The sequence below is a fragment of the Papio anubis genome, chromosome 4 (assembly GCF_008728515.1).
Source record: "Papio anubis isolate 15944 chromosome 4, Panubis1.0, whole genome shotgun sequence".
Classification (NCBI taxonomy): domain Eukaryota; kingdom Metazoa; phylum Chordata; class Mammalia; order Primates; family Cercopithecidae; genus Papio; species Papio anubis.
The window spans coordinates 107,748,473-107,764,416 of NC_044979.1; the positions used below are offsets into that span (position 1 = coordinate 107,748,473).

The window sequence follows — 15,944 nt, forward strand, 5'->3', positions numbered from 1 at the left end:
AAAAAATTAGATATAAAAATTAAGATGTACATAAAGATATATTTAGAAGAATATATGTCCAGACACATGTACAGAGTTGTTATTTCTGCAAATTAGAGTTTCTGGGCAATTTTTGCTTTCCTTTCCATCCCTAGATTGTTTTCATTTTTTTATATTGATCATGAATCCATTTTACTAAAAAAAAAACTATTTTCAAAAGCAAGAAAACTTCCCCAGATTTTTAGTGTTTCAGAAAACATGGTGATGCAAGAGCCTACTTTTAGGGAAATGGATTTGCAGGAAACAATGGAAATTGTCAGTGTAACCTGAGAATTTTATTAAAAGCAGCAAAAATCCTTTGTCCCATATGGTGAGAAGCAAAACAGGCTGCTGGCCCGTCCTGTGTGTTGTGGTTGCCGTGGAGAGCTTGGCCTTCTGACCCTTTGGCGGGGCCTAGCCAACCTGACCTTGCTCACAGCTGAGGCTCAGCAGCAGCAGGGCCTTTGTGGGAACTCGCCTGCCCCTCCCAGTGAACTGTGCTTTGCTTGGTGCCTGGCCAGGAAGGAGGCGAAGTTTGCCTGCTGTTGTTGACCTGGGCTGGTCTGCCTCCCTGTCTCACCTTGCTTGACTGTGCCCCAGCGGGGGCGTTGGTGCCTCTCATCTCACAATTGCCTCTGTGACAGAGCCAGGCTTTGATCTCGCCTCCAGGAATCCAGTTCCTCTCAAAGTCTGTTAATCCCTTGGGTCCTTGGGTTATTCCCGTACAGCATCCCCACTCTGATTACTCATCTCAACCGTGGCTGATCTCTGCATTTTGACCTTTGGTCCCTGTCAGGCCACAGGCCCTGTATTCTATTTGTGATGGAGAGACTTATGTCCTAACTGTTAATATGTTCACATAAACATACACGCCATTACAGTATCCTTAAAATGTTTTCTAAAATTTATCATAAAGCAGTACTAGCATTTATATCCACATGGGATTTTGAAAACAAATGAATTATATAGTTCTATTTTGTTTTCCATTAATTTATTATTTTCAGTTTAACTTAAGGTACAGTCAACATAACCTCAATATCAGATGATGTCTACTTTTTTAAAAAGTAAATATTTTGAAAACATAGAAAAGTACAGAGAATACCAAAACGAACACTTGTGTTCAGACCACCCAGATTTAACAAACGTTAACATTTTGTAGTGATTGTTCCGGGTCTAGAATTTTCATTTTAAAATTAAATTTTCCTTCTGTATGTGGGCAGAGCTGCCCTCAGGGAAACAGTGAAGCTGTGATATTCCCTCCCTGCTGTCCCCTGCCCTTCTGTTGCAGGTGACTGACCAGGCATCTGTGGCCCTTGGTGGCACACAGGGCCATGCCGGGCCTTTCCCAGCACAGCTGTGCTGGCAGCTGCTCCCTGGGGTTCTCCATGGAGTGCTGGAGTCCTCGACTCTATCAGAAATGATAGGACTGCCGGGCGCGGTGGCTCAAGCCTGTAATCCCAGCACTCTGGGAGGCCGAGGCGGGTGGATCACGAGGTCAGGAGATCGAGACCATCCTGGCTAACATGGTGAAACCCCGTCTCTACTAAAAATACAAAAATCTAGCCGGGCGTGGTGGTGGGCGCCTGTAGTCCCAGCTACTCGGAGGCTGAGGCAGGAGAATGGCGTGAACCTGCGAGGCAGAGCTTGCAGTGAGCTGAGATCGCGCCACTGCACTCTAGCCTGGGTGACACAACAAGACTCCATCTCAAAAAAAAAAAAAGAAATGATAGAACTGAGTAGCATAAAAAACTGCAAGCCAAAAAAGGAAGGAAAGTTTATTAGAACAAAGGAAGCTTATTGTAACTCTGTAAGTGGGGGCGCTCCAAGCATCTCAGGAAAAAAGGGCATCCAGGAAATGAACAACTGTTGGAATCCCAGTTTGCTAGTGCTTCTCTCTGTTTCATTCTTTAATCCTATTCCATTTGCATTTTGGAAAATAGCATCCCTCAGCTTCTAAGTTTACATGTGATCTGTTCAGTCACACAAGAGGCTATCAGACCTCGGTCACAATGACACAGGTCGAGAGGAAAGAATCTCATTGTCTCATTTCTGTCTAGTAAACACTGGTGAGGGAGGCAAATATGAGGCTAGAATGACATGTATGACAAATATGAGGCCAGGATGACTGTATTAGTCTGTTCTCCTGCTGCTAATAAAGACATACCTGAGACTGGGTAATTTATAAAGGAAAGAGGTTTGATGGATTCACAGTGGCAGAAGATGAAGGAAGAGCAAAGGGACTTCTTACATGGTGGCAGGCAAGACAGAGCTTATGCAGGGGAATTCCCATTTATAAAACCATCAGACCTCGTGAGACTTATTCACTACCAGGAGAAAAGCATGGGAAAGACCCGGTCCCATGATTCAGTTACCTCCCCCCAGGTCCCGCCCATGACACATGAGAATTATTGGAGCTACAATTCAAGATGAGATTTGGGTGGGGACACAGTCAAACTATGTTAATGACACTTCTGTGATCCTGTGGATTTGGCGATGATCTCAAGAAGGAAAGCCCCTCTCCTGCACATGGCTACATACTCTCCAGGGAACAATCATTGCAGTCTGAGAAGCACACAACAGGGATATCAGCAAACGCTAGGAATGCCTTTCTAGCCCAGATGCCTAGCACTGGGGAAAGCACAAGATACTGCTGGTGGTGAGGAGAACAATGAAGACAATTTTGGGTGGCCCACTTGTCATTAAAAGTATCACAGAACAGGATTTGTGTATGTACAACAATTCCCACATTTACAAATGAACAATGCTCTAAGAGTTGGGTTAATGTTGCTGTGTTTCTTCAGCCAGTGCTTAGGCTCTGTTGTGCCAGCGATTTAGCTGGTTATGAGAAAACAGTGACAATACAACTCCAAACTTTTTCAAAGGGCTAACAGTGTTATGTTGACCCTGCATGCATATTATAAAAAATTAGCTCCATTTTTGAGCAATATCTCATAAAATGCACACTTATATTTCTTTCTATATTCATTCTCACTTCTAAAGGTATGTATCTGGGTTATTTTTACCCTCGTAAGCCATTTCAAATCTTTTCTGAAATAAGCAAGATACATACAAATGTGTAAAATGATGTCATGTTTATATTTCCATACTATCTCATAGAAATCTGAAGCATACGGCTACTAATAATACATTGATGTGCTTCATAATGACTTGTCAGTCAATGAAGGATCACATATACAATGGTGGTCCCATGAGATTACAATGGAGCTGAAAAATTCTATTGCCTAGCGACCTCATAGCCATAGTATGTGGTAGCGCAATGCATTACTCACGTGTCTGGGGTGATGGTGGTGTAAACAAACCTACTGTGCTGCCAGTTGTATACAATTCTAACATATAAGTAATTACTATATTATGCTTTTTTTTTCCTTCAACTTTTACTGTAAGTCAGGGGTACATGTGCAGGATGTACAGATTTGTTACGCAAGTGAACGTGTGCCATGGTGTTTTGCTGCACAGATCATCCCATCACCTAGGTACTGAGCCCAGCATCCATTAGCTATTATTGATGCTCTCAATCCCCCAGGCTCTACCAACAAGCCCCAGTGTGTGTTGCTCCCCTCATGTGTCCATTTGTTCTCATCATTCAGCTCCCACTTATAAGTGAGAACCTGTGGTATTTGCTTTTCTGTTTCTGCATTAATTTGCTGAGGGTAATGGCTTCCAACTCCACCTATGTGCCTGCAAAGGACATGATCTTGTTCCTTTTTATGGCTGCATAGTATTCCATGGTGTATATGTACCACATTTTCTTTATCCACATTTTCAGTCTATCATTGATGGCATTTAGGTTGATTCCATGTCTTTTGCTATTGTGAATAGTGCTGCAATGAACATAGGCATGCATATATCTTTAGAATAGAATGATATATATTCCTTGGGGTATATACACAGTAATGGGATTGCTGGGTTGATGGTATTTCTGGTTCTAGGTCTTTGAGGAATTGCCACACTGTCTTCCACAATGGTTGAATTAATTTATACTCCCATCAACAGTGTAAAAGTGTTCCTTTTTCTCCACAACCTCGCCAGCATCTGTTGTTTTTTGATTTTTTAGTAATAGTCATTCTGACTGGCATGAGATGGTATCTTTTTGTGGTTTTGATGTGCATTTCTCTAATGATCAGTGATGTTGAGCTTTTTTTCGTATGGTTTTTGGCCACATGAATATAATTACTATATTATACTTTTATCATTACTTTAGAATGTGCTCTCACTTACATAAAAGATAACTGTGAAACTGCCTCAGGCAGGTCCTTCAGGAGTATCCAGAAGAAAACATTGTTATCACAGGAGGTGACAGCTCCATGCATGTTACTGGCCCTGAAGGCCTTCCAGTGGGACAAGGTGTGGAAGTGAAAGAGGGTGATACTGATGATCTTGAGCTTGTGTAGGCCTGGCTAATATCTGTGTTTGTATTGTAATTTTTAACACAAAAGTTTTTTTAAAAATAAAGTAAATTTTAAAATAGAAAAAAGCATATTGAATAAGGATGTAAAGAAAGAAAATATTTTTGTATAGCTGTGCAATGTGTGTTTTAAGCTGTCTTACTACAAAAGAGTCAAAGAGTTAAAAATATATATATATAAAGTTAAAAAGTTACAGGAAGCTAAAATTAATGTATTATTGAAGAAAAGAAAATAGTTTTTATAAATTTAGTGTAACCTAAGTGTACAATGTTTATAAAACATACAGTAGTATATAGTAATGTCCTAGGCCTTCACATTCTCTCACTACTCACTCACTCACTCACCTACCCAGAGCAACTTCCAGTCCTGTAAGCTCCATTCATGGCAAGTACCCTATACATGCGTACCATTTTTTATCTTTTATCCCATAATTTTACTGCACCTTTTCTATGTTTAGATACACAAATCCTTACCATTGTGTTTCAGTTGCCTCCAGTATTTAGTGCAGTCGCATGCAGTACAGGTTTGGACCCTGGGAGCAGTAGGCCATACCGTGTAGCCTTGGTGTGTAGTAGACTGTACCATCCAGGTTTGTGTAACTGCACTCTATGATGTTTGTGCAATGATGAAATGACCTAATGATACATTTCTCAGAACATAAGCTTATCATGAAGTGATGCATGACTGTGTTTTGACTATAAAGACAGTAACCCTTTATAACATTTTTTCCTGAAGAAAACAATTTTTAAGCTGAGGCTTGGGATGGAGAGCACATGTCCTCCCTGAAGCCTCCTCTAGTGCATTGGGTCTCATAAGCCACAGATAATTTGTAGACGATTTTTATTTGCTGATGAAAAGTCACCTCTCTAGGCTCTTCAGCCCTGAAGTGTTGCAGCTTTCACTTTTTGAGGTCACGGCTGCAAGACACACTTTGCTTGACCAGCAGCTGTGGCCTGAGATTTGGATTGACAGTGAAATGCATAGAAACATAGCAGGCTTCCCCCAACACCAAGATGGCTCAGCTTTAAGAAAGATACAGGACTGATGCCGAAGCAGCATGGCTGGTGACTCCTGGGCTCAGCCTCTGAATATCTCCCTGTCACTCCCCAGGAAGGCTGAGCAGGTAGTCATGGGAGGAGGCCGAGAGCATGGACAGAAATTCAGCTGAGGGAGTCATTTGCTCTGGGGTCTCCTCAGCTTTTGTCCTTGCTCATCTCAGCCCCTGCAGGGTATGTGGGCTGCGCCCGTGCTGGATCAGCTATGTGCATCCAAGCCCCTTACTCATGACTACTCGGCAGTGGAGGCAGTGAGGCACAGGCACTCGGTCCATCCAGTCCTCAGTGTGTTCTTTTCCTACATTCAGCATACCCCCATAATTCCTTGACTGAGTGCTGCAAGAGAAACTGCACCAAACAAGAGTCAAGTCCTTCTGTGTCCCTGTGGGTAAACAAAAGTTCACAAACCAGCTGTTCAGCCAGGGCCACATCTTCACCATGTTTGGATGCTAAGCACAGGGTCTGGCATACACTAGGTCCTTGGTCAAAATTTGTCCAGTGAATATACACTTTTGACCTGTATTTTTTTTTTTTTTTTTTTGATGGTGGACAGGATCTCACCCAGGATGTATGTAGTGCTGTGGCATGATCATGGCTCACCGCAGCTTTGACCTCCCAGGCTCAAGTGATCCTTTTGCCTCAACCTCCCAAGTGACTGGGACTACAGCTGTGCACTGCCATGTCTGGCTAATTTTTAAAATTTTTTTTCAGAGACAGGGGACTCACTATGTTGCCCAGGCCGGTCTCAAACTCCTGGGCTCGAATCATACTCCCTCCTCAGCCTCCCAAAGTGCTGGGATTACAGGGATGAGCCATCATGCTCAGCCTGACCTCTGAATTCTAATTATTTCATATACAGGTTGTTTCATGTGTCTAGTGTTTAAAAATGTTAAGTGATTGCCAAGCAAGCAATTTCTTTCTATTCCAAAAGTAATATCTATCAAAGGTGTTGTGCTGTTAAAACGCAAGATGATTGTAACATGAAGTCCCAAACTATTTCTTTCCATCTGTGTTTCAGATTATTTGAATATATTTTGCTGTATAAGGATGGAGTGATGTTTCAGATTGAGCAAGCCACCAAGCAGTGCTCGAAGATGACCCTGACAGAGCCCTGGGACCCTCTTGACATTCCTCAGAACTCCACCTTTGAAGACCAGTACTCCATCGGGGGTCCCCAGGAGCAGATCGTGGTCCAGGAGTGGTCGGACAGAAAATCAGCTAGATCCTGTAAGCGTTCAAAGGATCTAAGCATTGTATTCAGGATGCATGATGGGAAAGAAGGTTTAAGTTCTTTAAGGAAGGTAGTTTTTAGGGAAACATTCGCTTAATTAAATTTTTTTTAAAGCCTCCACTTAGGTCTGCACGTTACTTTCCTCACTACGTGGCAATGGGATCTAAGCTTCATATTTGAAACACCTCAGCCTTCTAGTGCCACCTGCACCTCTCTGCCACTTTGACTCCTGTGAACTTAGCCTTGATTTTGACATTTTATGGTCACCCGGAGGTCTGTGATATGGAAGGCATCTGCCTAAGGCAGACATTTGAATCAGGTGCCTTCTTTTCTTTCCCCCACTTCCTACAGTTGCAGGGTTCAGATCTACTCCCATCATGATGAGTGTGCAAACCAGCCTGCAAACCAGCCTGCTTTTATGTGAAGCCATTCTCTGCCCTGCTGCTGATATATGCCTATCCCAAGACAGCTTTAACCACACAGGCATTCATGCTGTGGAACACAGTATGGTGATTTCTCAAAAATTGAAGGATAAAACTGCCATATGACCCAGCAACTCCATATATATATATATATCCCAAATAATTGAACGCAGAGACTCAAACAGATATTTGTACACCCATGTTCACAGCAGCATTATTCACAATTGCCAAAAGGTGGAAACACAAATGTTCATCAACAGATAAATGGATAAACAAAATGTGGTATATTCATACAACAGAATATTATTCAGCCTTAAAAAGAAAGGAAACACCAGCACATGCTACAACCTGAGTAAACCTTGAGGACATAATGTTAAGAGAAACAATGCAGGCAGACAATGATAAATACAGAACAATCCCACTTACATGAGGCATGTAGAATCGTCAAATTCATAGAGACAGAAAATTGAATGGTGGGTTTCAAGAGCTGGGAGAAGAGGAATGGGAAGTTAGTGTTTGACGGAGACAGAGTTTCAGTTTGGGAAGATGAAAAAAAGTTCTGGAGATGGATGGTGCTGATGGTTGTTCAACAAATGTGAATGTACTCAAGGTCACCAAACACTTAAAAATGGTAAAATGGTTAATTTTATGTTATGTACCTTTTGCCATCACAAGAAAAAATATGAACTTCTTGCCTGTCTTCTTTATTCAAAAGTCAACTTTTTTCCTCTTATAGATGAAACCTGGATTGGCATCTATACAGTCAAAGATTGCTATCCTGTCCAGGAAACCTTTACCAAAAACTACAGTGTGATATTGTCCACGCGGTTTTTTGACATCCAGCTGGGTATTAAAGACCCCTCGGTGTTTACCCCTCCAAGCACGTGCCAGATAGCCCAACTGGAGAAGATGAGCGAAGACTGCTCCTGGTGAACCTGCGCATAGGGAAGTGGCAGCATCGGATGTCAGCCCCCTGTGGTCCCAGCTGGAGATAGATAGAGACTAGTCAAGATGAGAATGCTAATTGGAGAGAAATATAATTTCAGGAAGATGCACATTGATGTGGGGTTTTGATATGTCTGATTTTGACTGCTCAAGCTATGTTAACAGAAGAAAATTGAATGGTGAGGGTGTGGCCATATGAGCTAACTGTGGCTAATATGGACACTTTGGGTGTTTCTAATGCCTGTTCAGGGCTGGTTTTCTGCATGCACGGGTATATACACAATGCAGTGCCATGCAAACAGTGAGGGGTCAGTAAGAGAAGTTTGTCTTGGCAGTAAGTATTTATTGTTGACGTTATTCAGAATTGGTGGTGATAATAAAAAGCAGAGGGATTTTGGTCAATTTTATTATTAATTCTTAAGTTCCCTGCAGAGAATGCCCCGTTTATTGCTGCACCAGGGTGGGCATTGCTCCCACTGAGCCCTACTCCACCCTGCCCCTGCACTCCCTTGGTTGCCAAAAAAATGATACCTTAAATCCCTTCCCGACTGAAGAATTGTATGGCATGACCCAATTGATATAAACATTTGGAAGGAAATGAAAAGCTAAAATAGGAAATAATTATTCCTCTAAAGAAACATTTTAAGCAAGACAGTTTAGAGAATCCTAATGTCTACACTGGTAAAGCGCGAGCCATGTAAGCTTCTTTTTTTTCTATGCAAGAGTATTGATGTATGTGCTGAATCTTCAAAGACTTGTCAATACACAGGCACTATTCTAAAATAGCACTGAACTGGGGATCAGGAGACTATTGTCTCCTAAACCCAGGACTAGAGTTCCCTTGTACTCTCACTCCTTTGGTCATTAAATGCACTGGGCTTGCCCTCCCTTTGGCCTTCCTAGAACGCTGCTTCATAACCTGTCTGTCTGACTTCTGCATCTCCTTCCATGTCAGCTCATTCACAAGAGCTGCTCCCAAGCCTGGATGAGTTGCACCTTGCATCTTGAGCATGCATTTCTCACAATAATTATTAAGCTGTGTGATAATTTCTGCTTTCAGGACATTGTCATCCATTATCTTGGCTGTGAGCTCCTTGGGTACGGGTACCTTGTATGTTTACTTTTATATCCCTAGCACCAAGCAAGTGCCTGGCACATGGTCAGTGCCCTAAGTATTTGTAGAGTGAAGAATGCCAGCCTCTCTTGTCCCTGGTTTCCTTATGTGTTAAATGTGGTTGAGTTTGTCCATCGCTAGGGAGAAACTTCCAGTAATAAAATTTACTATTCTAGGTTATTCTACTGTTACGTTTTATCTGCCCATTTATCTTTTTTAGTTACCAGGAGAAATGTGTGACACCTATATTATGATGAAAACAATCTCATTACTCACAGTTTATCTATATTAAACAAATCTAATTGCATTTTAAAGCATTCTTTGATATTATTGCTTTTGTAATAAATATGGAGAATTGTGGTTATAAGGGAGTTAAAACAATGCTCTAATAAACAAAGTGCTTCATGTGATCAAAATCAAATTTGTTATCCTCTCTCAAAAGCCTGCTCTCCTCTTACCTTCCCTAAACTCCAGTGTCCAGTTGCCAAGGCCAGAAGCTTCAAGTCATTTTTGACCTATTTGTCTCCCTCAGTCCTCACTGGCAGTCAATATTCCCGAGTCCCATCAAAATAGCTCTTAAAACTCCTGCCTCTTCTCCACTCCCTCAGCCACCACCCAGCTCTGGGCTCTTAACATCATTGGCCTTTGCAGGATCTTCACACCCTCTGTCCTTGCCCTGGTCTTTTTTTTTTTTCTAGAAGCCATCCTGTGTTCATTCATTCATTCATTCACTTCGTCAGTCAATTACAAGCCAGTACTAAGCACGTGCTCCCTCCAGTGCCCATGCAGGTTCCTGGGGTCCCAGAGGATTGTGAAGTTTGGACATGAAGGCATCTGAACCGCACAGACAGGGAAGAGTTTCGCAGCTGCATTCCAGCTGACCCAGCCTGCTAATGCCTTTGTGACCATGTTTGCCCCAGTTCCTGTCTCCCCAACCACAGAATGATCCTCTCCTCTCCTCTCCTCTCCAAGCTGCACATCTCCCCTCAGCCCTGGGACTTTGTCTTTGCCCATTGCAGGCCACAGCATTACTCAGAGAGAGAAGGAAACTCCTTTTATTTTATGGAGGCCCATGCAAAGTGGGTACCCTTTTGTTTTTCAGTTGGCCTGTTTTAGTTATTAAGCCACTTCACAGAAAGGAGTAAAAAGTTCAGAAGGATTTGACATCTGGTCAAATCTGATCTGATGGCGCCCTGCCTCTGTGGTTCTTCACTGCTTACAAGTAAAGTGGAGACCCCGTAGCATGGTGGACACACCCTTTTTCATCAGGCCTCTGACTCTTTCCAGCCTCACTCCTTGGGACAATTTCTTCTTTACCTAAATGCCCAAAGGGCTTGAGAAGTAATGACTGGGTCACCTCCTGGTAGCAGGAGGGTTTCCTTACTCTGCAATCTTATGTAAAAACTTTCTAGTGGCCACCAGAGTCACAACAAAGAGGGCTATTAAACAGAGTATGGACTTGTACCTATTAATGAAGTGCAGTATCCCAGTGCCTCACTCATCTGCAGAGGTGGTATCACTGATAGTGGTCTGAGCCAGGGCTGGGTAGCACTTTGTGGATACCCCTCATATGTTTCTGAGCCTTTATGCTGCATTGGAACAATTTACTTCCACCTCTCCCAAGGAAGCCATACCACTCCCAAATTGCCAGGTCCAGGCAAGCCCTAGGGTGTGCTCAACATACACCTGCTTTCAACTCTGCCACCCTGAAGGCCCAGCTCTACAATAGAGCCATCACTCCCTCTCTCTCAGGGACCATGTGGAGTCAAGGAGGCCTGATCTTTCTGTCCCCAATTGCTCTGTCATCAGGATGAGTTTCTTACCATAAGCTTTGCTAATTGAGAGTCCTAAAATTGGGACACATTTTAAAATTCTTTGAATATTTAATGAAGGCCAAGAATTTTAGGTCTTTGGGAAATTTTTCAATTAACTACTCATAATTTCCCATCAAGTTAAATTTGACATCATTTGAAAACAAAACACTCACCTCTTGCTGGGTTTCCTTTACCAAATACACTTTCTCTGTAGTCCCAGCTACTCAGGAGGCTGAGCTGGGAGAATCGCTTGACCCCAGGAGGTGGAGATTGCAGTGAGCCAAGATTGCACCACTGCACTCCAGCCTGGGCAACAGAGTGAGACCCTTAAACAAACAAACAAGCAAACATCTTCATTTTCTCAATGTTCCCTGTGTTGTTTCAAACCACTTTGCCTATATATCCACTTGCAGCACATGGGGTGTTTTCACATTTTTCCACTTATGTGGATCTTGTCTTTCTCCATCCACAGAAAGCACCTCAAATGCAGAAATGTCGTCCTTGTCATTCTTGTTGAGTCGAAATAATTCCTATTGAATGACAGAATGAGCCTCCTCAGCCAAAGACTTGTGAATAATCGATGATATTTAAAGGCTTTGTAGGTGAACACCTCTTAAAGAGACAAATTTAACTTTATTTATGGATATTCTGATATAAACAATCATCTCTTTTAGGAATTATGCTAGAATAATAAAGGATTAGAACATACTTTTATTTGTTTTAAATCAGAATTATTAGCTCAACTACATGTGTAGAAAAAATACTGGGCCTATAATTTGTTGTATAGTTTATTCAGGGAGAGTGATGCTTACCTCTATAATATCCTAATTTTAAAATTTATGTTGTCTTCATTAGAGCAAAAATGAACACATATTTTCAATATTTATTTCATAATTAAAGTTGGAAAATGTAATGTAGTACCAGCATTCAAGGAGTGGGCTATAACTATCCTATAATTTAGAAATAATATCAAAGACTTGGAACCAACCCAAATGCCCATCAATGTTAGATTAGATGAAGAAAATGTGGTACATATACACCATGGAATACTATGCAGCCATAAAAAGAATGAGTTCATGTCCTTTGCAGGGACATGGATGAAGCTGAAAACCATCATTCTCAGCAAACTAACACAAGAACAGAAAACCAAACACTGCATGTCCTCACTCATAAGTGGGAGTTGAACAATGAGAACACATGGACACAGGGAGGGGAACATCACGCATCAGGGCCTGTGAGGGAGTGGGGGGCTGGGGGAGGGATAGCATTAGGAGAAATACCTAATGTAGATGACGGGTTGATGGGTGCAGCAAACCACCATGGCACATGTATATCTATGTAACAAACCTGCACGTTCTGTTCTGCACATGTACCCCATAACTTAAAGTATAATAATAATAATAATTTTTTAAAAAGAAATAATGTGCAGCGAATATAACACACTCAGGATTTAAGTAATATGAGTATATGTGTGTGTGTGTTTTGCTGTGGTTGCAGTTATATCATTCCCAGTGGCATATTGTGTATTCATTTCAACATACAATTGTTTAAATCACATAGCTAAGTGTTATTTTCCTCCACCAAGAGAACTGATGGCAAAATAGGTACTCTTGTTACTTAAACATGATTAATATTATTGCCGTTTTTACTTGACCTCTATGATTTTAATAAAGAAAATTATGTAAAAATAAAAAGAAGTCAAGGCATTATCAGTTATTATGAGAAATGGGTTTTCAAGCCTAGAATATGTTACTTAATAACCTCTCAGCCCTAGTTGATTAGTTTTTCAGTCAGCCTGGGAGAATAGCTGTTGGGAAAACACTGGTCTTAATTTCCCAACTAGGAGGCACTAACTTAACTATTGAAAAGCCCCTAGTTATCCAAATACACAAACCTGTTTAATTAAAAGTGTAGTTTTGGGATAGACATGTGGGTATTGACATACCTATTAGAGAAATTTAGGGTCTGGTGGTTTTGTTTCACTCCTGATCCCAGAAATGATACCCTTCTTGTGGGATAGTGGTATATCTGTCCTATCTTCTTATATGAGTACATCTTAGCAAAGCTTAGTTTTCTATTAAATTCAATTATAAAATGGGGGATTCTTTTTTAAGAAAAATTAAAATGTGTAAAAACTAAATTGAAAATCTTTGATGAGGAAAAAACTAAGGTAAAAGTTGTTTCTAAAACCGTTCTGTGATCACATTAGTTGATGGGCACATACAGGAAGCAGTTGCAATTTAGTCTCTTTTTAGAAGAGTGCTTTGCTTTTAAAGAACTTTCTGATTCTAAAGTGTTAGGTGACCTTGTCTCAGTAGCTGTGGCATCTCTGAGGGCTGGGGGATAATAAAATGAAGATGTAGTCTGCCCTGTCTTGAATGATCTTAGGACATTTTAATAACCTCAAAGTGGACATTAGAATAATGGGAGTAGGCAAAATGACATCTCAAGCCCAGCCAAAGTGTATGCTTTTATGATGTTTCTTATAACTTAAACTTCCCTGTACTTAACACCTTTCATAATTTCCTCCAGGTAAACATATGTTCCTATCACCATAACCCTTATCACATAAAAGATAACTAATAGCAATGCAAGGATGTTTAGATGGATTTTAAAACTTTGAATATCTTGGGACTGAAGACATTACTTAGATCCATATATGTCCTATCCTTAATACAACAAATACCATGATGATAGCAATCCTATAATCCCATCTAGCTCAAACTAACTATATCCCAAGCTGCAAAAAGAGGTGAAGAAGAAGGAGAAGGAAAGGAAGGAGGAGGACACAAAGAAGAAGAAGAAGAGGAAGAGGAAGAAGAAGAGGAAAGAAGAAGAAGAACAAGAAGAAGAGGAGGAGGAAGAAGAGGAAGAAGTGGAAGAAGAAGAAAAAGAAGGAGGAGGAGGAGAAGAAGGAGAAAAGGAGAAGAAGAAAAAGAAGGAGCAGGAGGAGGATGCGGAGGAGGAAGAGGAGGATGAGGGGCAGGAGGGGGAGGGGGAAGAGAAGGGGGAGAAGGAGAAGGAGAAGAGAAAAAGAAGAGGAAGAAGACAAGAAGAAAGAGAAGGAAGAGGAATGGAAGAAGAAAAAAAGAAGGATGTAGGGTAAGAGGAGAAAACATTCATCACCATAAATTCTCAGTCCAAATGGTTGTTGATGTATATTGATGAATAAACATGAGAGCAGCACAAGCCATAATGGAGCAGCACTTTAGAGATTTTCAGTTCAGATGCTTCCCCTTTAAGTTTCTCTAAATTAGAGCATTTCCAGACTAAACTTTCTTTCCTGAGCCATGAACCATTGGTCCCTCCTGTCAGAAATTTAGAATTATTCCCATGTCTGTGTAACTCATAGTAAATGTTGACATTCAATGAGGAAGAAAAATAGCCTTAAAAAGAAAGCCTGCTGGTTCAGGAAATAATTTCTCTGCTTTTTCAGTTCAACACATTTAAAATGAGTTTTATTTTGTGTGCTCATAACAACTAAAGTTCAGTATTATGCTGTATTCAAATGTGTAGGTATTGAACCTCAAAGGACTTTTTAAGTTTAACTTTGTATGGAAAGTATGTGATTATGTAGGTAGTCTTTGGATAATAATGGGTTATCAAGTGATTTGAAAAACTATCAGGCCCATCTTATTCTTTCTAAACCTCTTACTTTCCCTGTTCAGTCACGAGAACTCTGTATTTCCATCAAGAAAGAGGAGGAAACAGCTTTATTGAGATAATTCAAATAGCTCAGATAATACAGGAATGAGAGTCTATTATGGAATTTGCAGTAGATGTTCCTGGAATGGAAATAAGTAAAAATTTTCCCCAGACTCCTGCCGTATGTAATCATTCAGTACAACAATTCTGTTTAAAAATAAATTTGTTAATAAATTTTCCATTTAGATGCATCCATGTGTCTCTAGAAGAGTGGTCATCAACAAATAAACTTAACAAGGTCAGGCATAAATAAACTAAATTTAGGTGCCCCGGACTTGGAAATAAGATTAAGCTCTGTGATTGAAAATATAGGACCAACACCTAATAAATGGATAAAGTAGCTATTTAGAGATATACACCACAGAAAGAGAAGGTATTCAAGTTTGGGGCTATAAAACTGGAGAAATCATGAAGTCCAATGAAAGCAAGATTGCCATTGAAATGCAGTCTCATCAAAGTTTAATCAGAATTGGGGTTGATGTAAAAGAACACTGGAATGTTGTCATTTCATCTGAAAATGAAGTGTTTTCACAGAAGGAAGTTGGTTTACATAGAGTTTAGTTAGGGAATCTTAAAACCAAGGATTTGGCAGTGTTTATCTAACTGTGTCCAGGAGAGAAAAATATGGAATCTGGCAATCATATACAGAATGTTGGGGACAATCATGAGATTAAAGTCATGTGTTGTTATTTTGCCTAAGATTTAGGAATATTTCACTTCACTCTCTCTGTCAGGAATCCACAACAGAGCAAGGTCAGGAGACAGAGCAAAGCAAGTCATTACCATTACTTAGCTGGAGCTCTGGCCTCAAGCACTTCTGTGGACCTCTGGTCAATCAGGCTAGACCAACTGGAGGAAGTGGACGCCAAAGTAGCCACAGGCCAGAGCAGGCCAAATTACTAGTTCTGTCCATTCTATTGCAAGTCCCAACACAAGTAGATCTTACTGCTCCCAGGTCAGCAAAAGGGCACACAGAGTAGATCCACTGGCAAGAGAGGAAAAGGAGCAAGGACAAGGAAAGAAGTTTGTGCCTTGGTGCCCAATGCTGCCTTCCCCAGACCTTGGGCTGGTCAGAGCAGTAGCCAACCTGCATGGGAGGAACACCGAAAACAGAGAGATTTGGCCAGGTCTGTTGGTCAAGCAGAATCCAATAAGCTCAGAATGATCCCTCCAAACTAGGTAACTTTTCTTCTGATTAGATATTTTACTTCTC

At 41.0% G+C, this 15,944-nt stretch overlaps 1 protein-coding gene across 1 annotated transcript in view; it reads left to right on the plus strand.

Annotated features, from left to right (window-relative positions):
• The window catches only part of EPDR1 (ependymin related 1), a 31,714-nt gene extending 22,084 nt beyond the window's left edge, over positions 1-9,630 (plus strand). The window contains 2 exon segments of the mRNA XM_003896092.4: positions 6,519-6,727; positions 7,890-9,630. Of these exon segments, the coding sequence (XP_003896141.3) occupies positions 6,519-6,727; positions 7,890-8,086 (406 nt within the window). The 3' untranslated portion in view covers positions 8,087-9,630.
• Positions 9,631-15,944: the final 6,314 nt, after the last annotated feature.